At 53.2% G+C, this 27,734-nt stretch overlaps 1 protein-coding gene across 3 annotated transcripts in view; it reads right to left on the bottom strand.

The window, feature by feature from the left end:
- Positions 1-217: 217 nt before the first annotated feature.
- Positions 218-27,734, bottom strand: part of SMARCA4 (SWI/SNF related, matrix associated, actin dependent regulator of chromatin, subfamily a, member 4) — an 89,945-nt gene continuing 62,428 nt past the window's right edge. The window contains exons 26-35 of one of the 3 annotated variants that reach the window (XM_052643971.1): positions 26,976-27,203; positions 26,574-26,672; positions 26,230-26,307; positions 25,371-25,589; positions 20,799-21,052; positions 3,794-3,902; positions 3,445-3,546; positions 2,549-2,681; positions 2,311-2,453; positions 218-726 (exon numbers count right to left, since the gene is read on the bottom strand). In XM_052643971.1, coding sequence (XP_052499931.1) covers positions 694-726; positions 2,311-2,453; positions 2,549-2,681; positions 3,445-3,546; positions 3,794-3,902; positions 20,799-21,052; positions 25,371-25,589; positions 26,230-26,307; positions 26,574-26,672; positions 26,976-27,203 — 1,398 coding nt within the window. In that variant the 3' untranslated portion in view covers positions 218-693. The remainder of the gene's footprint in view (positions 727-2,310; positions 2,454-2,548; positions 2,682-3,444; positions 3,547-3,793; positions 3,903-20,798; positions 21,053-25,370; positions 25,590-26,229; positions 26,308-26,573; positions 26,673-26,975; positions 27,204-27,734) is intronic. The other 2 variants (XM_052643972.1, XM_052643973.1) reach the window with 2 other exon arrangements.

The following is a 27,734-nucleotide window of genomic DNA, read 5'->3' as shown; positions in this document are numbered from 1 at the left end:
GACATCCGCGCAAAGCTTCCCTTTGCTTGGGCCTCAGTGTCCTCCCCTGGGAAACGGGCCCCCCGGGATCTGGTGACAGGAGGACAGGGCTGCAGACACAGTGAGGCCCCATCCAAGGCCCCAGGGCCTTGCACCGCTCGGGTAGGTGGCTGCAGACACTCACCCCATGCCAGGGGCCGGGAATGCGTCCAGCAGAAGCCAAGACTTTTGTTGGAGGTTTAATTTATTACTGTTTGACATCCAGTGACACTGACATACCCTCGCCGGGCCTGCAGACCCCAGCCCTGGCGAGTCTGACCTGTCCAATAAAATACAGTACGAGGAGTGGACGGCTACACGCATGCATCCACAGCTTTAAACTACAGTGATTCCAAACTGTGGCCGCAACAGTACTGCCAGGGAGAGGGAAGAAAGACAGGTGTCGCGTGTTCCCCAATTCATAATTCGTTTTTTTTCTCCTTTTTTTCTCGTTTTAAACAGTTAATGCTGTTACAAACGCTATTGATGCCAGGACAGGGCCAGACACAGACAGTCCTACATCTTCTCTGCCGTATAAATATGGAAGATTTTCGTTTATACAGTTTTTATCCCAAGTCTGAAACTACATCTGCTGCTACCCGTTACTGCTAAGGGCTAACACCGTCTCGGCTCTGGAACGAGGGGCTCGGGGTCGAGACTCTGGAATGTCGGGACTCAGTCTTCCTCGCTGCCACTTCCTGAGCGGTCCTGGGAGGGGGACAGGAGGAGAGAGTGAGAGTCAGCCTGGCCCTTGGGAGCACCCAGACAGCATGTGGGATCTTAGTCCCCTGAGCAGGGATTGAACCTGTGCCCCTCTGCAGTGGAAGTGCAGAGTTTTAACCACTAGACCACCAGGGAAGTCCCCAACCTTTGCTTTAAATATACTTAATCACCAGTGCAGGCAGAACTGCCTTGTCCACTCTGAGGTTGGGGGTGGGGTGGGGTGACCTTTGCCCTCAGTCCCTGCTGCCAAGATCACACCCAAATGTCATTTTCTCCCAAGGACTGGCCCCTGCACCCTCACATCGACTCCTTGGTTCCTGGGAAGCAGGTGGGGCCTTCTCGGCTCTGTCTCATTGCTGTCTGTGCCCCTGACCTGTAGGGGGTTTTTTGTTTGTTTTTGTGGCTGAGCCTCAAGGTCTGTGGTATTTGTTTCCTGACCAGGTATTAAACCCAAGCCCTCAGCCGCGAAAATGCTGAGTCTTAACCACTGGATCACCAGGGAATTCCCCTGACCTGAGCTTTAAAACCACCTTGGCTATTCCTGACCACGTACAATCTCTGCTCTTCTGTGTAAACATTTTCAACACCTTAGCAAGGGCCACAAAAGGTGCTGCTGGATCCAGACTGGGCAGACAGGGAGTTGTACAGCCCAGACTCTCCTGGCCACAAACAAGGCCACCGCTCCCCATGTTCAGAATGTCATTAATGTCCCCATAACACCACAGACATCAGCAGTCAGGATTATTCTGAGGCACCTGGTTTTGCTGTTACTGCAAATAGCTCTACAAGAAGACTAACGATGATGAAATGGTACTTGTCAAGCTTTCTGCTGGGAGCCGGGGCCCGTGAAATGCACTTGACCTCCGTGCTTTGTGGAAGTGGAGGCAGGCTCAGAGGTGAAGCAAACAGCCTAGGTCCTGCAGCAGGGAAGGGCCAGGCGTCCAGGTGGGAGCCAGAGGGCAAAACTTATTAAAATGCAGCCAGCGAGTCTGTTCCTGCCCCCAGGCCCACGAGACTGAACGGGCTCAGTGCTCCTGCGGTTCTCGTGGCTCCTCCCTGGTGTGCCTGGGGGACCATCACTGAGGTACCACTCACAGCCCCGTTCATGGTGTCAGCTCCCATTTATATGACTGTGGTCTATGGGACTTTCACTTTCAGTTTGCTTTTTCAACCCACTACCACTGTCCGGAAACCCACTGAGACAGGCCAGGACGGAGCCACAAGCAGAGGCCTGGGGAGCACAGGGTGGTGAGGCCACAGCACTGGGGGAGCGGGGACGGTCTCTCTGAGGGCATCTCCAGCTCCCTGCCTCCCGCCCCCGCCTGGGGCTGTGCAGTGGGAACTGTGCGGGTCGGGTGGGGAGGAGGGATGCCCTGTCTGAACCCCAGATGCCCAATGGCTCCAAGAGCACTGGTTCCAGGGCTGCACGGACTTGGGTTTGAGTCCCACGCTCTGTAACACTGAGCCTTGTCTGTGGATTGGGGGTCTGAAAACATCCCACAGGTCTAGGACCTGGCAAGAGGAATGGACGCCCAGTGACCCGCCCGCCCTGGGGCGCAGGGACCTCACCTCTTCCTGCTCCTCCTCGCTGTCGTCGTCGCTCACCACTGGCTTGGCCCTGGACCCGCGGCTCGGCCGCCGCCGGCCCCCCTTGAGCCGATCCTGGGCCTTCTCCTTCCGGCCGAGCTTGATCTTCACTTTGACTGAGCGAGCTGGGGAGGGGACCACAAGGAAAGGAGATGTGAGCGCGGGGCCCCAGGGTGTCTTGGGGTGGATGTGACCTCCCGCCCCCACCCCCAGGACTCACACTCTGACTCGGAGCCTTCCTCCTCGCCCTCCTCCTCCTCCTCGCTCTCCTCCCCTTCACTGTCGTCCTCCTTCTCAATTTTCTGCCGCACGCTGGTGAAGACCGACTGCAGGACGATGGAGTCTTCATAGATCTGGGTGGAGACGCACGGGGCTCAGGTCGGGGGCCCGATGAGGGGCTGCCTGCCCGCCCGCCTGGTCCCGGACAAGGGACAGCTCAATGAAATGGTCCTGGACAGAAGGTCAGGAGTTCCTCTTTTTTTTTTTTTTAAAGTATTTATTTATTTGGCTGCGCTGGGTCATAGTCGTGGCGCGCGAACTCTCAGCTGGGACGTGTGGGATTTAGTTCCCTGACCAAGGATCAAACCTAGGTTCCCTGCACTGGAAGCATAGAGTCTTAGCCACTGGACCACCAGGGAAGTCCCCCTCCCTCCCCGTGAAGAATCGCAGCGAGCACCCGGTTAAAGGCTCTGAGAGGACCCGCAGTTTAGCGTCAGAGACGCACGGCCTCGCTGAAGCTAGCATTCCCTGGCATGTGCGACTCTCTTTGCCAGGAGGCATTCATCCCAGCAATGAGGAAAACTGCCATGCTGAGGCTGTGTGTGTGTGAATCTCATCACAGGACAGGACCCAGCACAGAGCTGGACGTCCTTTCAAAAGCGTCCCTGAATGACTTTGTAACAGATTCCAGGATGTTCACAGAGTGTGCCCAGGGCCCCGCGGACGGACAGGACTGAGTCTATTTCTTCTATTTTGCTCATCTTTATCTTCTGCTACGTTTTCAGTAATGAACACATACGGCCTCTGTAATGACCGATGTGCTCCGAGGTGCAGGGAACCTTTTTCTGAACTGGTCAATTCACGGGGGTGGGGGAGTGGGGGCCCAGGACTGCTCACCAGGGAACCCTCCAGGTTGAAGGTCTGTGCATTCTGACACAGCAGCATCACGTCCTTCTCCAGGTCGTTGAGGCTGCGGTACTTGTGGTTGCGGATGCGCTCCTGGAGGCAGGAGAAGCGGCCTTATCTCGGGGCCCCCTGGCACCTAGGGTCCCAGCCACCTAAGGCGGGGTCTCAGTGGAACTCCCCGGCTCTGTGTGGACTCGGGGGCCCAGCCGTGGGTGATGGGGTCACCTGCCACATCCTCAGGCCCCCAGTAGCCAATGACCAGGGCCCCTGGTGGGGGCTCCCAAGACCAAGAACCCCTGCTCCCACATCCCATGGTTCTAAGCACTCGACTTGGGGTTACCTTTATCTTCTTGAAGTCCACAGGCTTGCGGATGAGCTCGTAGTACTCGGGCAGCTCCTTGCGGGACGGTAGCTGGATGAACACCTCGCTGAGCTGGCGTCCACTGCTGCTGTAAGGAGAGACGTGGCTGCGTCACTCGCAGGCCCTGCTTGCTGGGGAGCCCCTACCTCTGCCTGGCACCCTACCCCCTACAACCACCACTCCACCCTGGGCGCTGGAGGACTGAGACGGTGGGTAATTTTAAAGTCCACTCTGGAGCCATTTCCTGTGTGTGAGCTGACTCGTGAGTTCTGGAACATTCCCGAGGGGCAGCCAAGCAGAGAGGTATGCTGCCGCATCTGTCTGGAGGCTCTGAACTCACCCACCTCCCCCGACCCCAGCCCTGGAGGAAACAGCGTCACGTGCCACGTGCAGCAGGAGCCTTGGCACCTGCATGAGGGAGAACTCTCTACGTATGACACAGAAATCAGTTTGCTCGCATCGGGAGCGTTAAGTGCCAGCGTTTTCAGAGATGGGTTTTCCAAGCATGTTGTGCCTCTCTCGGGTGGCGCCCATGAGCAGCGAACTTCAGAGAACCAGGCAAAAACCCAAGGAGAGACGCCTCCTGACAAGATGCTAATGGGTGACTAGAGCGGTTTCCTAGTTCTTTCCACTAAGCAGCGCTGGTTTGGTACTAGGGAGCAGAGGAAAGATGAGCTGTCAGTGGCCATGAAATGAGGAATCCAAGCACTGGGCTCCGAGGCAACAACCCCCTGGGGGCCTGGACAAGGAATGGGGTGAACCGAGAGACACCCACCCCCAGCGTCCCTTCAGCCTCCAGAATGGGGATCCTGTCCCCCAGAGAGACGGTAGCAGAGGCCCTGCGTGGCCAACCAGGGGGCTGGGGACCTGGTCACCCTCCTTTCCCACTCTCTCCACCCGGGGCCCCACATGCTCTGGCTGTGGGTTCATTCAGGTCCCGCTCACTGCCCGGGCTCCTTCCTGGCTGCTTCGCAACACAGGCTCCTCCAGGGCAGGTCTGAGATGGTGGATTCGGTCTTGGGGGCACCAAGAGTGGAGCACCACCTCCCATCAGCACGGCTGCTTTCCTGGTCTTTTCAGGACAGTTCTCAGGGAACAGGGTGGCAGCTTGTCCCCGTCTGCACGTCCTGAACACATCTCATCCTTGTTTTTGGTTTACCGGCCAGGAAGACAGCAGTGATGACCTGACTGCTTCTCGCGTTTTGTCGCCAGATGCCCCATCCTACAGTGGCATTAGGGAGCAGCCTGGCCAGGACTGCCCGCTCCAGAGGCTGCTGCCACTTGCCCCTGGTCCCCTTCTCACACTCGGGGGAACACGGGGGTTGGAATCTGGGCCTTGCACATTACTGGCCTCGGACGACTACCATCTCTGGGCCAGACACACGACACACGTTCTCAATGGACTCTCTTATCCCAACTGTAATGAGGAAACCAGTGAGAAGCTCATCTAGCCCAGCCTCAACACCAGCCTTGCTGGTCTTGGCCTCCCTGCCCAGCGTGAAGTGGGGTCACCTGTGCTCAACAAGGGCCAGCCCCCTCTTTCCTCCAAGCTGAATTCTCAGCCACTTCCTGCCTTGTGTGGGGCTGGCAGGTCACACACTGGGGGTGGGGAGGGAAGGCCAGCTCCAGGCCACTGTCTCCACCCAAGGGCCCCTCCCCAGGGGCACAGGTGTCCTCTCTCTCATGAACAGGTTGGTGGGTGGTTTGGCCACAGGAAAACTGGAATTTATTCATATAAATTTCCAAAAAACGAGAACAGGCATGAAATACGTTGGGGCCTCTACTTCAGATAAGTGGACTCAGGGTGCTGGGAGACAAGCCAACCCCGCTCACTCTGGGAAACTGGTTTATGATGTTCCAGCAGAGCCCAGACCTGCACCCCTGACTCCTCAACCCACACAGGCCCTGTTCCTCCCCATGGAACCTTCTCAGCAAAGGGCTCTCCGTTATCATCCTGACTGCAGTGTCATTCTATACTTCTGAGCAGGACATGGGCCTGCAGGTGTGAAGTAACTCAAGTGCTTGGCACAGTGGTGGATGCTAGTAATTCCGGCTTTACTTCACTTTTTTTTTAAGAAACACCAGTTTGGGGACTTCCCTGATGGTCCAGTGGCAAAGACTCTGCTCTCCCAATGCAGGGGGGGCGGGTTCGATCCCTAGTCAGGGAACTAGACCTCCACATACCGCAACTAAAGATCCCGTGTGTCACAATGCAGAATCAATGCAGCCAAGTTGAATAAACAAATAAGTTAATTAAAAAAGAAAACAACAATAACAACAACAAAATAAAGAAAATGAAACGCCAGTTTTAAATCCACTAAACTCATTCTGCAGCTCACTAACAGGCATGCATGTGGTGCCAAGGCTACGTGCCTGCCTGTAGCATCACACAGGTGACCTGGCCTCAGGGCACAGAGCCCTTCAGGGAACTCAGGAAGGGGGACTCTAGCACCATTACACAGAGGAACATTTCATAGTAAAAACCCTCTCACAAACCTCTGGGGGAACCTTTTCCCTGAGGAATGAAGACCCAATCGGCCTGAAAACCGTTGTCTGGTGCGTTGTGCCGAGTGTGCATGGCCCGGGACTGGTCATGTGAGAGGGAGGGGCAGGGTGCCAGGGCCACAGGGACTCTGAAAACCATCCTGACAATGCAGACCTCTTGGAAAGCTACTGCTGCAAAACTCTGGTTGCCAAAGTGCTGAGAGATCCTTTTTTGTCTTCAGAAATCCCCTGGAGAGTACCTCACCCCCACCCCCTACGCACCAGGGCTGCAAGCCTTCCAGGCTTGCTCACCAAGTCCCTCCTTGCTGAGAACAGAATCCATGGTGCTCTAGGGGCTGCTTGGCTCTCCAGGATGGGCGGCCCACAACCGCCGATGTCAGTGCCTCTCTCTACCTGCTCAGTCGCCTCAGAATCACCCAAGCAGCTGCTCCCCCAGGGAACCCTGGCTCCCGCCCTTGCCTCAATATAAACATCACCTCCACGACACCTTGTAATAAAAATGGATGACTGAGGTGAAAGACAGAAAGGCACGGGGATTTCCCTGGTGGTCCAGTGGCTAAGACTCCATACTCCCAATGCAGGGGAGGGGGTCATGCCCAGGGTTCAATCCCTGGTCAGGGAACTACAACCCACATGTTGCGCCTAAGAGTTTGTATGCCACAAGTAAGATCTGGTGCAGCCAAATAAGCAAATAAATATTAAAGGAAAAAGATAAAGGCACAAATCTTCATTTACTCACTCCTGTGAGCCTCCCCAGCCTCCAGGACTTGGCCGAACCTGGCCTCTTCTTGAACTTCATGTCATGAGATCCCACAGGGTGCGCCCCAGGCGTGGCCGCTCCCCTGCATGGCTGAGACCTGCTCTCGTTGGCCCTTGTGCTGTGCCACATGCTCCATGGTGGGCACGTGCCACAGTCTCCTTGTCCCTGCTGGGGACAAGAACTTGGGCTATGGTCTGAGATATTAAATGGTGAGCAGCCGCAGACACTGTGTCCCAGCTCTTGGCCTGCATCGTGTGGGAAGGTCCCTGGGGGGTGGGGGGTCTGGTCCTGGAGGCAGGGGCGCTCAGTTTTGGTAGCAGCTGAGCCCACGTTCACTCCTCCAGCTGTGGGTGAGCCATCTACCAGGATCTCTTGCTGTTTTCCCATCCAAGTACTAACCAGGCCCAACCCTGCAGACGAGCTCGTGTGCACTCAGGGTGGTACGGCCATAGACTCTCCTATGGTTTTTACTTCACGTTTCCTTGATGAGCAGCAAAACTGGGCACATCATCACAGGTACACTGGTCATGTGATGACCTCTCCCAGGCAGTCCTTGTTTTCCTACTTTTCCTCCTGGGAATTCTGTGTAGGGCACATTCATCATAAACACCTCCAGTTCATGGCATGTCTTTTAAAAAAAAAAAAAAAATTGGCTGCACTGGGGTCTTAGCTATGGTATGCAGGATCTTTAGTTGTGGTGTGTGGGATCTAGTTCCCCGACCAGGGATTGAACCCTGGGCCCCTGCCTTGGGAGCACGGAGTCGTAGCCACTGGACCACCAGGGAGGTCCCCCACGGCATGTCTTCTTACTCCTTTGATGGTGTCTTTCGACGAAGGGGCCTTAGTTTTAACCTGAGTCCAATTTACCAATATTTCCTATTATACCTGGTGTTTCTCGTCTTGTGAAAAAAAATCTTTGTCTACCCCAAGGTCATGGAAGCATTGCATTTCCTTCTTGAAGACTTTGCTATTTTTCTTTTTACCATGCCACAAGGCTTGCAGGATCTTAGTTCCTTGACCAGGGATTGAACCCAAGCCCTTTGCAGTGGAAGCATGGAGTCTTAACCATTGGACCACCAGGGAAGTCCCCGGAAGCGCTGCTGATTTAATCGTTTCACATTAGGCACAAGGCTGCTTATCCTGGTTAGTTTTTGTCCACAGCAACTAACATCTTCCCTACCATATCTTGCCTGGCTTTACTAGCTGGAACACAAGCCGAAGAACAGAGGCTTTGCCTGTTTTATTTGCTGCTCTCTCTCTTGCACCAGGAATAAAGCCTGGTACACAACAGGTGCTCAATACACATTTTTTAAATGAAGAAACTGCTCAGGGTGCAAGCCCTAGGGTCACAGAGCAGTGTGCAAACTCAGGTTTCAGCAGGGCCATCTCTGAGCAAGGATGGCCCATTGCCCTGCCCCTGCATGGTCATTCATACAGCACCCTGTTCCAGAAAGGACCCTGGCAGCAACATCAGGAACCCCACTGCCCAGAGAGCGTGCTGCTGTGAGGACTGGCTCTAAAGAAGTTTCTGCAGGCAGAGCTGCTTGGAACTCCATCTCCGGACCTGCTCTGAGTCCGGCTGCCTGGTAGCGGAGGGGAGGGGAGTGAAGGAGCCTGAGAGAATCTCGAGGCGGTCAGGACCCTCCCATGACCCCAGTTCAGACACAAAGAATGGAAGCGTCCACCACGGTCCTCGTGCCCCCAGCCTGCCCTGTCACCTGCTCCAGCAGCAACGGTGGCTGCTGTTACCTGTGACAATGAAATTAATCTCCTGCCTCTAGACATTAGCTCCCACAGCAGGGATCTTCTCCCTCATTCACTGTCCTGTCCCCATTACAACGGGACATGACACACAGAGGGGCTGAGTGACCAGGGCCTTGCCTGGAGCCTCAACCCCTCCCACATCTAGCCCACTGGTCCTTCCTTATTGAATGAGGTTTGTTGCAACCAGTCTGACCACACGGTGGGGGAGAGCCCCAGTCTAAATGACACATCCTTTGATGTGTTCTTGAAACAAAATTACAACATGTGGGGGACTTCCCTCATGGCCCAGTGGCTATGACTCCATGCTGCCAATGAAGGGGGGCCAAGGTTCAGGGCACTTGGTCAGGGGACTAAGATCCCACAGGCCCCAACCAGGATCTGGTACAGTCAAATAAATAACTAAATATTTTTTAAAAAACCACAACACATGAAGGAGAAATAAAGAATCAGAGGACTTCCCTGGTGGTCCAATGAGCCTGCCAATGCAGGGGACACGGGTTTGATCCCTAGTCTGGGAAGATCCCACGTGCCAAAGGGCAACAAAGCCCGTGCACCACAACTGCTGAGCCCGAGCTCTAAAGCCCGTGCTCGGCAGCCAGTGAGTAGCTCCGCTCACTGCAACTAGAGAAAAGCCTGCACACAGCAACGAAGACCCCAAGCAGTAAAAACAAACAAAACCCTTAAAAAAAAAAAAAGATTCTCAGTATCCATTCTCAGTGACACTGGATATGCCACTCAAACAAATGGAGAAACCAGAGCGGTTATGAGAGCTGGCCCAGGCACTGGGAACTGGGGGCAGGCAGGACTTGAGCACAGGTCTCCTCGGCCAAGTCAGGGATCTCTCCCATCCTTTCCCACGTGCTGTTCTAAATCGAGGGTCAGCAAACTTCATCTGTGAACAGCTAGTGTAAATGTTACAGGCTTTGTGTGCCATACCCCCTCTATCACAATGACTCAACTCTGCCGTTGTTACATCGAAGTGGCCACACAGAATATGTAGGCAAAGGGAGTCTGGCTGTGTTCCTCATTTATGTCGTTCTGCAGTTGCTAAGTCGCGTTTAGCTCTTTGCAACCCCATGGACTGTAGCACGCCAGGCTCCTCTGTCCTCCACTGTCTCCCAGAGTTTACTCAAATCCCTGTCCATTGAGTTGGTGATGCCATCCAACCATCTCATCCTCTGTTGCCCCCTTCTCCTCTTACCCTCAGTCTTTCCCAGCATCAGGGTCTTTTCCAGTAAGTCAGCTCTTCACATGAGGTGGCCAAAGTATTGGAGTTTCAACTTCAACATCAGTCCTTCCAATGAACACTCAGGACTGATCTCCTTTACAATGGACTGGTTGGATCTCCTTGCAGTCCAAGGGACTCTCAAGAGTCTCCTCCAACACAATTTGAAAGCACCAATTCTTCAGTGCTCAGCCTTCTTTATAGGTCCAACTCTAACATCCATACATGACTAATGGAAAAACCATAGCTTTGACTATACGGACCTTTGCTGCAAAATGATGTCTCTGCTTTTTAATATGCAGTCTAGGTTTTAATACACTATCCAGGTGTCCTCATTTATAAAAAAACAAAATTTGATTTTCATATGATTTCATACCATGAGACAGCTGTCATCTTCTTTTCATGGCCTCACAACACAGCCTGCAGGATCTTAGTTCCCTGATCAGGGATCAAACTCAGACCTCCTAAAGTAGAAGCTCTGAGTCCTGACCAGTGGACTTTTGATTCTCTGAAACTCATCTAAGAAAAAATTCTTAATTCAGACTATACACATACAAGTGATGAGCCAGACCTTATTTCTGCTGATTTGGTTTGTTGAGCCCTGGTATGAATCCTAAAAACAACAGGAAGAATGTCTGTACCGGGGATGATAACATACAGCTTGGTGCCTTCCACTGCTCATCCTCTGACAAGGGCAGACACTGCAAATGGATCACAGCAGCACTCTTATCTTGAGCACTGAGAGCCTCAGGCAGGCAGAAGCAGTTAACTGAAGATGGTGCTCCTGATAGATCCTACTACTTGCCCCGCCCTGTCCCTCAACACCACTCTCCTTCCTAGAGTGCAGATCTTCCTAAGACACCTCTAGATAACATCTTCTCACCCTGGGCCATTTTCTCTTTTGACTCTCAGTCAGTGAAATGTATCAGCAAGGGTCCTAGATAGGAGCAGCTGTGCTTAGCCACTCAGTTGTGTCTGACTCTCTGTGACCACATGGATGGTAGCCCACCAGGCTGCTTGGTCCATGTAATTCTCCAGGCAAGAATACTGGAGTGGGTTGCCATGCCCTCCTCCAGGGGAATCTTCCTGACCCAGGGATTGAACCCAGGTCTCCTGTACTGCAGGCGGATATTTTTTTTTATCATCTGAGCCACCAGGGAAGCCCCAGATAGGCGCAGCTCAGGATATTAAGAACTGATCTAGCAGCAGAACATTTCTCTGATACAGCATCTCAAGATACATGCATGCACATCATACATGAAACCTGAAAATAAAATAATGAAACATATTAAAAAGCTATTAGTCCAGGAACTACTCTAATGGCTCCACCTTCCATGACAGGCAGACATGGATTTGATCCTTGGCTGGGGAACTAAGATCCCACATGCTGTGGGGCAACTAAGCTCACATGCCATGACAACAGCCCACAAGCTCAATGTGCTTTGCCATTAGAGAAGCCCCTGAGCCACGATGAAGAACCTGCAAGCTGTCATGAGGATCCTGTGTACCGCAATTAACACCCGATGCAGCCAAATAAATAAATGTTTAAAAACCCCACCAAAACCATGTATCCTTATTTTTTACAAAAGATGTTAGAACACAATTACTTTCTAGGTTCAATTTTTGACCCACTACAAAATCAAGGACATTTCGAGAATCAGAAAAGTGAAATGTCTAGGGCAGTTCCACTTACAGATATTTACTAAGAGCCTCCACCTGCCAGGCATCCACTGCTATGAGATCAATCTTGTCAGATTTATGACTGTGTGATGCAGGAAAAATCCAGCCTCATGTACAAGTAAAAGGAGATGATACTCACCAAGGAACCTGCCAGTAGGAAAGGTCTCTAGGCCACCTGCCCTGCACTCTCAACACACTCTCCCAACAGAGGAGGGGGAGGGGGGACATTATTACAGGATCCTCCTGCTGAGGAGGGCTGGACTGGCTGCAAGTGATAATGCTGATTAATAAGCACCTAATGAACCAACATTTCTAGTGAACTGACTGCTTTACGAGAGCCAATGACACGCCTGAGGGCTTATGTTTCTTTTTTCCTTTTTAAAATATTTTTTGAAATCAAGGGTCACATTACATTTGGCATTATGTCTCTTTAATAATTTTATTTTTGGCTGTGCTGGGTCTTCATTGCTGTGTGGGCTTTTCTCTTGCTGTGATGACCTACTATTCCCTGGGGTGCGTGGCTTCTCATTGCGAAGGTTCTCTTATTGCAGAGCACAGGCTCAGCAGTAGTGGCTCGTGGGCTTAGCTGCTCCGTCGCAAGTGAGATCTGCCCAGAGCAGGGTTCGAAGTGTCCCCTGCATTGGCAGGCAGATTCTTCACCACTGGGTCACCAGGGAAGCCCTCAAGATTTTTTTTTTTCATGTGGACCATTTTTAAAGTCTTTATTGAATTTGTTACAGTATTGCTCCTGTTTTTATGTTTTGGTTTTTTGGCCTAGAGGCATGTGGGATCTTAGTTCCCCAACCTGGGATCGAACCAATACCCCGTATTGGAAGAGGAAGTCTTTTAACCACTGGACCGTCGGCGAAGTTCCTGAGGCTCGTGTCTTGAAACCACTTAGCTTGAACGGAACCTTTATGCTGGAGAAGAGGGACACCAGACCCAGGGCCACATGGCAAGTGGCAGAAGGCAGATCATAACGCAGGCCACCTCTCAGGTGTGCCATCTACTCCAGGTGTCTCAGCTGTGGCACGTGGGATCTAGTTATCTGACCAGGGATCGAACCTGGGCTCCCTGCATTGGGGCACGGAGTCTTAGCATGGCAGAGTTGGAGCACATGAGCCACAAAGACCGTTAGAACTAGATCCCTATTTTTTTTGTTGTGGTCTTTGGCGTGCTCTGTCTAGACCACGGCAATTACCAGCAGAGAGTGAAGCCCAGAGGTGGAATTGGCCTGACACACTGGGGCAGCTGGAGCTTCTTCCAGCAAAGTCTGTGGCAGGCTCAGAATCTCAGTCTGGCTCAACAAGGCCACCCAAGTTAATCTTCTTGTAGCCTGGAGCCCCACTTGGCTAAGAGCCAGGCCCGTGCCCATGCTCAGACTGGCCTGGGGTTGGATGATAGCAATCAGCACTCTTTCTCACAACATCTCACCCGGGCGCCTCCCATGCCAGGCTGGAGACTGGGTGCCAGGCAGATGACGCTGACCCCAGACCTGGCCCTGCAGGTGGAGGCCTGCCTCCTGCCCCCAGAGGACGCAAGCTTGGGCTCCAGACGGAGGGCCAGTGTGGCCTGCCACAGGCTGAGGCAGGAGAAGCCTGAGGCCTCCCTGCCCGCTCAGGAAAGGGCTCTAAGTCCACCCACTGTCGCCCGCTCCCTTCTCCCCAGAGGCCCATGCTGAGGGGACCGGAGCCAACTGGGGCATCCTCTCCTAGAGAATGTTTCTGCTCAACAACCTGCCCGGGCCTTGTGACTCTGCCCCAGTTTTTCTTACAAATCAAGGCACAACCTTTCCCCTGGAGAGATATCTGCTTTTTTATTCTAATCAAGGTGTTCAGTGCGCCTGCAAGGGCAGAGGGCGAATGCTGAGAGGGTCTGGGCAGTGGCCCCCAGGCCCGGGTGAAGCTGCCATGGTGCATGCGGTGGGGCCCTTCATCACCCACAGGGGACTCTGGTGCTTTTTTTAAAGAAACAATTGCATTTATTTTTGGCTATGCGGGTCTTTGTGGCTGGGCAGGCTTTTCCCTAGTTGTGGCAAGCAGGGGCTACTCTCCAGTTGTGGGGCTTGGGCTTCTCATTGAGGTGGCTGCTCTGTTTGTGGAGCATGGGCCCTAGGGTTTGCAGGCTTCAGCAGCTGCAGCACGTGGGCTCTAGAACAGAGTCAGCAGTCATGGTGAGCAGGTTTAGTTGCTCAAGCGGGATGTGGGAGCTCCCCAAACCAGGGATCCAACCCATGGCTCCTGCATTAGCAGGCAGATTTCTTAACCAGTGAGCCACCAGGGAAGCCCTGAATCTTGTATGGACCCCAGATCTACAGACCCCTACAGTTCTTACAGGGTCCTTGGTAAGCCGACAGGGGAACGGGACCCAGAGGGCCCACCCAGTGACGCTCAGCTCTGGGAGGCTTAGCCTGGGCACCTGTACACATCACCAGCTTTCTGAACCCTCTGGGAATAACTTCTGAGAATCTCCTAAAAAAAAAGATGTTCTCTTGCACAACCTCAGCTCCGTGAGCAAATTCAGGACACCTGGTGTAGACATGCCTCCACTGTCCCACGCAGATTTTACAGCAGTCACAACTCTGCCCTGGAGCTGCTAACAGTCTAGCTCTATACCCCAGCCAGCTGGGCACAGAGGGGGTTCTGTGGGGTCCTAAGGAGGCTGACCCCTGAAGAAGGGCCTTCTAGAAGATGCTATTCTCTGAAGCTGTCCCAAAGGCGCCATGGGATGTGCCTTGGGACACGTGACCACTAACTGGCATCTGGAGACAGTACCCAAATGTTCTGGCCACGAGCAGCTGCCTCCCTGCGAAGGGTCGGGGGAGAAGACAGCAGCTGGCAACACACACAATCCCTGGCCAGACCCCGGAGCCTAACTTATTTGCGTGTTTAGATTTTAAAGTGGAAATCCCTATTTCCAACTTAATTCTGGTATCACTCATGGCTATTTAACAGATGGTTCCTCTGTGTAGTTTTCAGGTTTCCAAGCACCAAGAAGAAGGTGCCCTGAGAGGCCCTGCATGCAGGCTTGGCCTCCAGGGCTGCCCAGGCCAGGACTGGTCACCTGCAGATTCTTCAAGCATTTTCCCATAGTGAACCCATAGCGGGCAGTGCATTTTCTTTCTTTTAAATTTACCATCTTAAGCCATGAAATTAAAAGACGCTTACTCCTTGGAAGAAAAGTTATGACCAACCTAGATAGCATATTCAAAAGCAGAGACATTACTTTGCCGACTAAGGTCTGTCTAGTCAAGGCTATGGTTTTTCCTGTGGTCATGTATGGATGTGAGAGTTGGACTGTGAAGAACGCTGAGCGCCGAAGAATTGATGCTTTTGAACTGTGGTGTTGGAGAAGACTCTTGAGAGTCCCCTGGACTGCAAGGAGATCCAACCAGTCCATTCTGAAGGAGATCAGCCCTGGGATTTCTTTGGAAGGAATGATGCTAAAGCTGAAACTCCAGTACTTTGGCCACCTCGTGCGAAGAGTTGACTTATTGGAAAAGACTCTGATGCTGGGAGGGATTGAGGGCAGGAGGAGAAGGGGACGACAGAGGATGAGATGGCTGGATGGCATCACTGACTCGATGGACGTGAGTCTGAGTGAACTCCGGGAGATGGTGATGGACAGGGAGGCCTGGCGTGTTGCAATTCATGGGGTTGCAAAGAATCGGACACAACTGAGCGACTGAACTGAACTGAACCATTTAAAAAATATATTTACTTACTTATTCATTCATTTGGCTGCGCCAGGTTTTAGTTGCAGACTTAGGATCTTCAGTTGTGGCGTGTGAACTCTTACTTGCGGCATGTGGGATCTAGTTCCCTGACCATGTACTGAACCCAGGCCCCCTGCACTTGGAGCACAACCTTAGCCGCTGGACCACCAGCGAAGTCCTGGGATGTGTATCTTCATCCTGACATAGCAGGGGTTGCAGCTGCCAATGCCAGAAGCTGCACATGCCAATGTCAGAAGCCATACAATGCCAGGGCATGCTACTTGCAGGGCACACGGATGGGCGGCAAGGAGCTTGGCAAGGGTGGGTGTGGCAGCCCTAAGTCTGAACACACATGAAGGGAGCAAGAGGTTCCAAATCAGGACATTACCTGCATGCAGACAAGGGTATAGATGCGAAGGTGCAAGCACCCATGACTGCATGGGTATTTGGACATAACTGTGGGGCGATCTTGAAATCAACACTTGAAAGCAGACTTTGGAGCGGTGCTGCTCAGTGGCAGCTCAGGGCAGGTCCAGCCACTTCTCTCTGGAGAGACCACATCAAGCCTCCATGATCACCAGGGGCAGGAACAGCAGCCCCATGACCCCGGCTGAGCAAGGCAGGCTCCCTCCACGGAAGCCAGCTGCTGACAATGTCCAGTGACCGTTCTGTGGCAGCCAAGAACCAAGCTGTAACGGTCTCTCCTTCGGATCCACATTAACTCAAGTGCAGTGTTTAGCTAATCTCAGGGTTCTGGAAATGAAATGGGATCTTTAAGCCCAAAGTTTCACTTTTCCTTCTGGGAAGGGGTGGTCAGAAGTCTGAGACAAAAGAGTGAGTTAGGTTGCCTCTGATTTCTTTTTATGTCTATTCTCCTTGGTGTGGCACAGTGGTCAGTCCCTCAGAACCTTCCAGGTAGGTGACAGGTCCATCACAGAGATTATAACCTGGCCCAAAGAAAGGTTTGGCCTTTGTCCTCCACTGCTAGGAGGCCATCTCTCGGCCCTTGGATGGCCTGCCTGGAGCGGGACAGGATTGGAGTGACTTTCTTTAACTGGGGGCCTTGGGCACAGAGTCTAAGAAAGTGATTCTAGGCAGAGGTGTGGGGTCACACGGCATCAGCTCAACCACAGAGGAGCTGGAGACCAGGCAGCCATGTGGTGGTCAGTCATGTCTATGTGACCGAGTTCCCAGACAGCAAGGCTTGCGGGCTGGTATTGCTCCGTGTGCGTCTTCCTGTAACGTTGCCAGAAAGGTGGTGCTGCCTGCAACGCCACAGGACGCTGCTCCCTATGCCTCTCCCTTCGGCTGGTTCTAACCTGTGTCCTTCCGCTGTGAAAAACCATCACCATGAGCACACCAGCTTTCAGAATGTTCTGAGTCCTTCCAGGCGATCATTGAGTCTGAGGATGGACTTGGAGACCCTCGACTCTGCAGCTGTGGTCAGAAGAGACAGGGCGGGGCCGAATCCTACAGCTGCATGAACCACATCGTGGTTTTCCCCGGGACTTCAAATTGTCTGCTGAGAACATCAGAAATGTCAGCTTGTTCCCACACATCATCTCTGAAAGCATTTGCCACAAAGTAGCACTGCAACCAAGACAACTCTCCTGCATTTGCTGCCTCGTCTGATCTCTTCCTATGCGGCCACCAGCAAACCAGCAAGCGGAAGGCCCAGCTCCAGTCAAGAACCAAACATCTCAAAGCTGGAGTGCGGGGGGACTTCTCAGAATGGTCTTCTTTGCTGTCCTTCTTGTAACTGCTCTGCAGTTCCCCCAGCTTAACGGAGAGCTCCCAGTCTAGTGCTGGAGAAGGAAATGGCAACCCACTCCAGTTTTCTTGCCTGAAACATCTCACAAACAGAGGAGCCTGGCGGACTACAGTTCGTGGGGTTGCACAGAGTCGGACATGACTGAAGCGATTTAGCAGGCATGCCCAATCTAGCGTGGCCGTCTATTCCAGGGGGACATGAGGTTAAACGTCAGCCGCCTGTCCAACCCTCAATGGAGGCACCACTGTGTGGGTCCAACAGGGCTGGGAGCTCAGCTCTGTGATTGCAGCTGGGTTTCTTGGCAGGCTGGATGGCAGAATCCCTAACAGGATCTCTGTGTCCTAAAGACCAGTCTTGAGGGTTCCCTGCACCATACCAGACCGATTTACCACCCATTTCACACAGCCCGGAGAATGGTGGTTCCCAGCAGCTGGGGGAGCCACTTTCTCTTGTGTGCCTATGGCGAAACACGATGCTCAGATGGATTTTTCTCTAAGTCACAGGATGACAGAAGGTGGACTGATATCTGACATATTTTGTCTTTGGTTTGAAAATATCCAAGGCCTTATCAGTAAGATGCTGGTTCCAAGTGTCTATTTACTGATTTGCTTGGCTGCACCAGGTCTTCGTTGCCCCAGGTGGGGACTTCAGTTGTGCAACATCAACTCTTAGCTGCTGCATGTGGAACCTAGTTCTCTGGCCAGGCGTGGAACCCAGGGCCCCTGCACTGGTCCTCTTAGCCAGTGGACCACCAGGGAAACCCTGTGTTTTTTTTTTAACCGAGATGTAGCCTGCTATGGGGAAGTATATACATCTGAGGTGTACTCCTGGTGAAGGTTTTCAAGTGCAGACCCAGATTCCAAAGTCCCAGAGGGTCCCTAGGGCCTCTTCCCTGTCAAGTCCCCCCACCGGAAGTAACCACTGATCCACATCCATCACCAGTGATCTGAACTTCCTGTAACTGGAAGCACACAACTTGTACTTGTCAATGTTTGGCTTCTCTCCCTCAACAAAGCATCTCTAAGATTCTTCCAGGGAGCTGACGTTTGGCTGTTTCTGTGGTTGGCAAAATTCTGCTCTTCCATTAGGCTACTGTGGACGTGTTCTCCTGGGGGTGGACGCTAGGCTGTTTCCTTTAGGGCAGTTGTGATCAGAGCTGCTGTGGACGCACCTGTGCGTGTCTTCTGGTGGGCGTGTGCGCTCAGCACCAGGACTGGAGTGGCATGTCAGAAGTGCAGTCAGTGCGCCCAGCTCTGGGAGACAATGCCCAGAGCCCGGTGCACCCACGAGCAGCGTGTGAGGTCCTGGAGCTCCACGTTCTTGGTGACGCCGTTCTGGGGCACATGAGGGGGCACATCACTCCCACCCGCTTGTAGGTTTCCTTGTGGTCATGACGTTCGTGCGGTGATCAGAACACCTTTTCATATGCTGACTAGTCATCAAGGCATCCTCTTCTGGGAGGTGTGTGCTCACGCCTTTTGCCCGTTTTGCTTATTTCTAAACTTCTGGCTGTGCTGGGTCCTCAGCGCTGTGCATGGGCTTTCTCCACTCTCTAGCTGGGGTGCTTGGGCTTCTCACTATGGCGGCCTCTCTTGTTGCAGAGCACGGGCTCAACAGTCCAGGACTGGCAGTTGGGGCACACCGGCTTAGCTGCTCCGTGGCAGGTGGGATCTTACTGGACCAGGGATCCAACCCATGTCCCGTGCACTGGCAGGCAGATTCTTGACCACTGGACCACCAGGGAAGTTCCTGCCCATTTTATTTATTTAGGGTCACTCCATAGGGCACATAGAATCTGACAGTTTCCCCACCTGGGATCAAACTTGTGCTCCCTGCATTGGAAGCGAGCACAAGGTCTTAACCACGGACCATCATGGAAGTCCCTTTCGGCCTGTTTTAAAATCTGATTTTCCTTTCCAAGTCTGTAACAATTTCCACCATCTGTTAAGAGGGTGTCTTCTAATGAACAGATGTTTTTAACTTTAGTGAAGTCTCACTTAAGAGTCTTCTATTGCTAGTGGCGTTTCTGACCTCCTGAAGAAGTCTAGCCTCCTTCCAGGCCATGAAGATTTTCTCCCATGTTGCTCTTTTCACATTAAAAAAAAAAAACCTTTACTGAAACACAGCTTATTTACATCACATTTGTCTATCATCCATTTAAAATTAATACATGTGTGCAGGGAAGGGAGAGGTCAAGGTTCATCTTCTCTGTCTGGATATGCTAGCAACCTGCATGACGTTCAGAAAAACCCATCCTTCCCCACTGACCTCCAAGGGTCTTTGTTTTCTCGATTCTAACAAGGTTCTTTTGGAAGAATATTATTAGGAAGAAAAGACCAGGGTCTGTCGTTTTCTTTGGATTTTTGTACATTCCGTATTTTGAATAATGGTTGCTCTACATTTCTTTTTCTTTGTGGAATCTGCCTCAGAGGTGAAGTGTCCAAATGAGTTTGATGTTTTGTTCTCAACAATGACACAGGTTACATTCTTAGGCCCAGCAGCTGAACCTGAATCTGCCTCTTCTCCACCTCATCCTTTGTTTCTCTTCTAATGATGGAAAATTCTTAGCACAATTTGCATCCTTTATTTGGGTTCTGTAACAGTCACTACTCACCCTAAAATTCACGCTAACAGTTTCTCCAAGGGATGACCCCTGGGCTCACACCTTGACACTATTCCCTCCCACAGATTAAGTCCCCCCCACTTCGCTTGTGACTAACTGCTAAGCACTGCTATAAATTCAAGCCTTCCTGCCAATGGGGACAGCCTTATAGACCTGGATGTAGCAGGAAGCAGAATGGACACTGGGGGGCTGAAGGACGACCCTGGCTGCCCTGCGCACCTGCACACAACCTGCCCTGGGTGGGCAGGACACACACGCATCTCCTGGGAGGGCTGTGAGAGAGCCATGATTTTCTTATTCTGCCTTTTCCATCCTTTTTTTCCCCCTAGCCCACACTACATAGCATGTGGGATCTTAGTTCCCTGACCAGGGATTGAACCCGTGTCCCCTGCAAGGTAGCACAGAGCCTTAACCGCTGGACCACCAGGAAAAGTCCCCATTTTTCTTAAGGAGAGCTCCTGACCCACTCAGGACCCTCACTGAAGCAGAAAGCACACAGTCTTCTATTTGGTATCTCTCTGAGGGCAGGGACCCAGGTCTATGTCTTCTCAACAAGTGGCTGACCTGCGATGGCCCAGGGAGACTACAGCAGATGGGAAGAGGGCAGCGAGGGTGGGGGGCAGGTGTCCATAGGAGACCCACTGGCTCTCTGCTCCAGCCACAGGAGCCTCCTCACCACGGTCCACTGGCCACGTGATCGGCCTCCATCACAGCAGACACCCTTGTCCTCTGCTCACCCCACTGTAGGGCCCCAGACCTGCCCTCCTCAGGGCTCCTCTCAAAGGTCACCTTCCTGCCCTCTCATCACGGCTGACACTGTCTCCCCTCTTCCAGGACGTGAATGTCATGTCCCATGAGGGCAGAGACTCTGAGACAGAGAACCTCCCAGAGCTTGTGGAGAGGCAGTGGGCTCACAGGGCCCCCCCGGAGCCCCCACTTACCTGTCCTTGTACTTGATCACGGCATCCACGATCTTCTTCATTTTCTTGGTGAGGTTGGGCGGGTTAGGGGAGAGCTTCTCAGCAGGTGGCCGGCCGCGCTTCTTCTGCTTCTTGCTCTCGTCGTCCTTATCGCGGCTGCGAGTGCTGGTGGTTGGGGTGGAGGGGCCGGCGTCGCTGTCTCGCTTGCGCTTCCGTGACGATTTCTTCTGCCGGACCTCCTCTTCGATCTCCTCCAGCGTGCCCTCCTCGATGGCCTTCAGGGTCAATAGTGGTAAAAATAGGACAGCCAGCACCGAGGTCGACAAGCAGAGGCCGCGCGCAGACCCGGGGGCCCAGTAGGGGACAGCTCTGCCTCCCCAACCCCGTCCTTCATGGACATACGGCGTCTGTGACAAGTTGAAGAGTCACAGTCTCATGGTGCACAGCTGCAAAGAGTGGGTGCCTGTCAGCCCTCCACCGGGAGGTGACCTGGTCAACCAGACCTGCCATGTTATTAAACAATTGTGCTAAGACCCACATCCCACAGAATCAAGTGCTTCAAACACTGTCAAGCGCGCAGTTCGATGGTATCAGGAACGTTCCCACAGGTGGACGGACCACCATCCACCTGTCTGTGCACAACCGAGGTGGCAGTGGGATAGAGCCCCAGACCACACCATGGCCCATCGTTTTGCTCACTAAGTTGTCCTAGATGCATTTCCTCTTGTTTTTCTGCAACACAATTTTTAACATCTATTAAGTATTTTCTCACACAGCGGGCCTTCGTTGAACTTCTGTTCTTGGGCCATTTAGGTTCTTTCCAACTTGGGGTGGGGTGGGGTGAGGGGGTGGGCTGTTTTTAAGTAATGCCATGACCAGACATCTGTCTGTCTTTCAGATAGATTCCTGGAAGTGAAATTGCTGAGTTGAAGGACATGAAAGTGAATGGTCATTTTAAAATAGTTCCGAATGATGAATTCTCAAAGGTAGTAACTAATCTGACCATCCAGTGAGAGGAAGCCAGGTGTCCAGGGGAGCCTGGAGTCAGAAATGGGAGGGGGGCCTGGAGCCAAAAGGAGGGGAGGCACTGATTACTCACCTCAGCGACTTGCTGCAACTGTGAGCAGCTAGGGGCCAGGCACTGGGGCCAGGCACTGAGCACCGCCCCCTGTGGAGGGGAGACAGTCACACGCCCCCACAAACAGGGTGACAAGTGTGCAGAGTGCCATAGGGAGGGGGGGTGGTGCTCCGAGGGTGCGGCAGCTGATGGGTCCCGGTCAGGGGTGGGAAGTGCTCCCCAGGGTGGGGCACGTCAGCAGACCTGAGGGCTGGGGGCGGTGGGAGGAGGTATCCAGGCTAAAGGAACAGCACAGGGGCACAGAGCGGGCAGCAGGGCCTGAGAGAGGCTGGCCCAGGGGAGGGCACTCAGTGGGCTGAAGCGTGTCCCCTCTAATCTGTATCTACCTGGAACCTCAGAGTGCCATCTTATGGGATAAGAGGATCTCTGCACACATACTAACTCAAGGATTGAGATGAGACCATCCTCTGTTAGGGTGGACCAGACTCCAGGAGACAGAAAAGGGCATACAAAGAGGCTCTGGGGACATCCATGTGAAGATGGAGGCCGAGACTGGAGAGCCGTGGCCACAAGCCAAGGAATGCTGGGGCCACCACAAGCTGGAAGAGGCAAGGAAGGAGCCCTGAGACAGAACACAGCCCTGCTGATGCCTAGATTTCAGACTTCCAGCCTGTGGAACTGTGAGCAGTTGAATTCCTGTTGTGTTACAGTCACTGCATCTGTGATGATTATTACAGGAGGCTCTGGAACCCAATGCTGGAGTCTCTGGTCCTACACCCAAGACACGTGGGCCAGCACAACGGGGAAAAAGGCAGGCACACTCTGAAGGGTCTGTGTGCATACAGGGCACAGTGGCTGCCAGAGAAGCGGTGCCAATTCCACGCCCACAGCTAAGACCGAGGAGTGCCGTTTTGGATAAATCTCTCTTTTACTAATGCAAATTTTACTGACTATGACCTACTGAAAAAAAAGGATGTTATCCAAGCGCAAAGAATAGTCTTTCCAACAATGGTGCTGGGAAGACCAGAGGCCACATGCAAAAGCATGGATATGGACCTTGACCCCATGCCACAGGCAAAAGTTAACTCAGAAAGGGTCATGGACCTAAATGTAAGAGCTGACACTCTAAAAGGCTTGAAAGAAAACACAGGGGGTAAATCTCTGTGACCTTCAATTTGGCAATGGACTGACTCTCAGACATGATACCAAGGCCAAAAGAGAAAAACAAATTTGACTTCATCAGAATTTAAATTTTTGTGTGATAGAGGACACCGTCATGACAGTGCAAAACAAAAACCAAAACCATCCCACAGAACAGGAAAAAATATCTGCAAATTATATGTCTGATAATAGGCTTTTTGAGAAGATCTACAAATGGCCAACAAGCACATGAAAAGGGGCCTGACACCGTGAGCCCCCCTGGAAATGCAATTCAAAACCACAGATACCACTGCACACCCACTAGAATGGCTGGAATAAAATAGGCAAATAGGACCTCCCTGGCAGTCCAGCAGTTAAGACTCTGAGCTTCAAATGCAAGGGGTGCCGGTTTGATCCCCGGTCAGGGAACTAAGATCCTACATGCTGCCTGGCACAGCCAAAGCCAAAAAATAAAAGTTATCAGTGAGGATGCGGAGAAACTGAAACCCTCTTGTGTTGCTGGTAGGAGTGTAAAATGGTTCACTCACTTCGGAAAAGAGTTTTGTCCCTTCAAAGGTTAAACAAAGAATGACCCTATGATCCACTCCTTGGCATCCACCCCAGAGAAATCAAAACATGTGTCCACAATATTTGTATACACAAATATTCAGTGTGTTATTCGTAACAGCTGAAAAACAGAAACCACCCCAGTGATGAGTATCCACTGATGACTGGATACACAAGTCTTGTACTATATACCCACATAACGGTATATCATTTGGCCATAAAAAGAATGAACTCTTGATGTGTGCGAGAATCTAAATGAACCCGGAAAACATCATTTTCCTAAGTGAAAGAAGCCTGACATCAAAGGATCACGTATTCCATGATTTTACACATGGAAAATGTCCTGAATAGTCAAAATTTTTGTGGACAAAGGTTATTTATAGGATTTAAAGGGATGGGAAGATAGCTAGAGAGCAAAGGGTTTCTTTGAGAAAAGAAAGGTCTAGACTTCATTTATGATGACAGTGTCACAACTCTGAACATACCAAAATCACTGAATTGTGCATCTTAAGTGGGTGAATTCCGTGGTATGTAAGTTATTCTTCAAAATACGTAGACAAAGAAATGTGCATAAATTATTATATACAAGTGGGCAGTTTTTTTTTTTTTAAAGGTGTACATGCATGCTCAGTCATGTCCAATGCTTTGCAACCCCATGAACTGTAGCCCTCCAGGCTCCTCTGTCCATGGGATTTCCCGGGCAAGAATACAGGAGTGGGTTACCATTTCCTGCTCCAGGGGATCTTTCCGACCCAGGAATCTAACCTGTGTTGCCTGCATTGCAGAGGGATTCTTTACCACTGAACCACCTGGGAGGCCCTTTTCAAGGGCACCCACTGCCTTAGCAATCCAGGACTGGCAGAGGTCTCATGGGAGCTGTAAGGTCTATGGCTGGGCTGACGTCAGAGGTTCTGTTCTGCCTCTCAGAGCCCCGAGCTGAGGGCTGGGGACAGGACACCCCAGCTGCCTCATCTGAGTTTTGTAGGCTTCTTGCCTGGCATGCTTCAACAGCTCCCTCTGGTGCATAGCTCAGTGGGTCAGCTTGCAAATCTTGGGTGTTCTGAGGTCTCAGGAGACCTGGCCTCACGGCCGAGGAAGCACCAAGACCACAATTAATCAAGAGGAACCTCGGGGTGTGTGATCAGAGGCCTGGGCTGCAGCTGCTCATTCCAGGGTGTGACAACCAGCAGGGCGTAGCCAAAAGCCACCACCTGCCTTCTGCAAGTACTGTTTCAGGGACAACAATTTGAGGGTTGGGCTCTCAATAGTCACCTCTACACTCAAGAGCTCTGGGGTGGGGGTGGGGTCTGATATGTCACGGTAACCCAGATGCTGACCTCAGTGCTGGGCCCTGGGAGCCAAGGGCTGGGGGTGTGGGGGTGCCGGGGGAGCGGGCGGGGCACTCGCTCCCTCCTCCCTGCAGCTCCCAGGGATGCAGCGCCCAGATCAGGGCACCTGACCCCATTAGCACTCCCAACAATCTCACAGGGAAATGTGACATCCCTAGTTTAGCTCTGGGTCCTCTGGCCAGCCCCCTGCCTAGGTTACCAAAAGTCTCCTTTAACCTGACACATGAAAGGCCAGCTCTACCCAGCAGAGTGTTCTGAGCGGCTCAGAAGCCTCAAGGGTGTGCCTGCCACCATTTCAACAGGAGGAACTGAGTGAACCTGAGCCCATGTGTGAAGGGCTGCTGTCATTCGTGTCGAGAATGGCTAAAGGGCGCTGCCCAGGGTTTAGGTGAAGGCCCCTAACCCGGCAGCCAAACCCATGCTGCCTAAGCCCCTCTCACGGCCCTCTCCAGCATGTACCTTGAGCCACTGCTTCTCAGTCAGTGAGTCACTGTAGTCCACCTCCTTGCGGTGACGGGAGCCACGGCCGAACATCTTCTCTTCCTCCTCCTCACAGGTCAGCCGCTCCACCTCGGCATCGTCCTTGATGATCCACGAGGGGAGCTCGTCCTCCTCCATGAGCCGCGGCTTCCGCTTGGGGTTGCGGGCCTCCTCACGCCGGCGGTCCAGGTCCATGCGCTGTGGGGTGTGGGGCAAAGGAAGTGTTAGCACAGGGAAGGCCGGCAGGCACATGCAGGGTGCCCTGCCTGGGGACCCAGTTACATGGTAGCTGGGTTTTGCGGTGGCCAAACTGGCCGAGCTCTCAGGTCAGACCCTGGCTGGGACTCTGCTGTGAGGCAGAGAGAACTGGGAAGGACTCGGAGATGACGGAAGCAGGGCTGAAATGGGATGGCAGTTCCATGGACAGCCTCAGTGGGAGGCACAGGCCCGCTGAGGCCAAGGACGCCCTGGATTCCACACCCACGAAGGGCGAGGGACATCTGAGACCGAGGCCTGATTCAGCTCTTCGGCCCGGGACAGTGTGATGCCCTCTGAAAGGGAGAGAGCCTCAAGGACAATAGGCACCAGCAGAACTGGGTGTGCCCGGGTATCCTGCCGTCCCTGTGACACGCTTAGGAGACCTCAGGAGGCCACGGGACAAAGGGGTCAGTTAGGTGCTGTCTGCAGCCCCCTCGAAGGGCTGCCCCGGCTCCAGTAGTGTTGGGGACGCCAATGTCACCGAGACCACTCGGTCTGCCGGGTGTCGGCAGGGAGGGGCGTGTGAGCCCCACGGCCCACGGTCCGTGCAGGTGGGAAAGCCAGTGCCCGTGGCGCTCACCATGAACAGGTCGAACTCCTCCTCGTGCCGGGCTATCATCTGGTTCACCGTCTCGTCGTCAGGCACCTCGTCTTCTTCCTACAAGACGTCACACGTTTAGTCCGGCTGCGGGGAGGCCGGGGTGGGCGGTGGCGGCGGCCGGGCTCGGAGGCGAGCGGCGGCGGTCCGTGGGAGAGGAGCTGGCAGTCCCTGGTCCGGCTGCGGTGGATGGGGACCCACGCGGCAGCGGTGAGGCACACACGCACACGCACACGCACGCTCCGTGGGGTCAGGGCCCTCTGCTGGCCGTCTCAGCCGAGAAGCCGAGGATTGAATGGGCGTGGAGACTGAACTACCCCGCTCACCTTTAGAGGTGGCTCCTCCGAGTCGGGGTTGACGCCCGCTGGCGGAGGGGCAGTGTGGGCGAAGCTGGCACTGCCGCTGCCCGTGCTGCAGTGTCTGCTCTGTGGATAGATAGAGGACTTCAGTCTCCAGGGCTATCAATCCGGCGCCTTTCACCAGCAGTTGTTGTTGTTTTTTTAATAATAATAATAATTAAAAAAAAAACCACTTCAAAGAAAAAGCAAGTATACTCATCGTCTTTCCTTTCAGCCCACACTCCCTTTACTCCAAAGGGATGCAAAAAAAAAAACAAAAAAAGAAAAAGAAAAAGTGCAAAAAAAGGTAAAAAAAAAAACAAAAACGAAAGCCGCTCATGCGTCCACCACTCACGCTGGGGAGGGGGTCGGGGCCAGTGCTGCGCTCACCTCGTCCTGCTCCTCGTGCTCCAGGATGGCCTGCAGGAAGGCGCGCCGCTCGTGGCTGGAGGACTTCTGGTCAAACATGCCGGCCTGGATCACCTTCTGGTCCACGTTGAGCTTGTACTTGGCCGCGGCCAGGATCTTCTCCTCCACGCTGTTGACCGTGCACAGGCGGAGCACACGCACCTCGTTCTGCTGCCCGATGCGGTGGGCACGGTCCTGCGCCTGCAGGTCCTGGGGGCGGGGGTGGGGGGAGATGCCATCAGCCCCAGGTGGTTAAGGGGGAGTTGGGACACTGGATGCTGCTGGGAGACACAGAGGCACTCGCCTGGACAGCAGCTGCACAGCCAGGAAACTCAGGGACGAGACTGGAGCCTGCGCCAAGGGGGCTTCACCCTGAGAGCCTGCAAAAGCGTCTCTTTCTACCTTAAGTGGAACTTGGCAGACACTCGGGAAGAAAGCGTGGTTTTAAAAGGCCGCCACAGGGGTTATATTCCTGAGCAGCTCCTGTCACAGTTGCATGGGGGCCCATCGCTATGACTAGGCCCCCTAGGTGGGGCCACATTACGCAACAGCACTGTTTACAGGATGACGCCAAAGCTGCGCACCATTCCTGGTCGATGCCTGGTTTGACTGGGGGCCCTGCTGCTTCCGTGCCAGGCAACGCCGGGCCCAGGTCCCACCAGTCTAGCCTTGGGAGCCACTGCTAACAGCAGCCCCTCTCATGGCTATTGTGTGTGTGAGGAGCCAATGGGCAACAGATGC

The sequence above is a fragment of the Budorcas taxicolor genome, chromosome 7 (genome assembly GCF_023091745.1).
Source record: "Budorcas taxicolor isolate Tak-1 chromosome 7, Takin1.1, whole genome shotgun sequence".
Lineage (NCBI taxonomy): Eukaryota > Metazoa > Chordata > Mammalia > Artiodactyla > Bovidae > Budorcas > Budorcas taxicolor.
The sequence above is the reverse complement of the archived record's forward strand: the minus strand, read 5'-3'. Positions and strand labels throughout refer to the sequence as shown.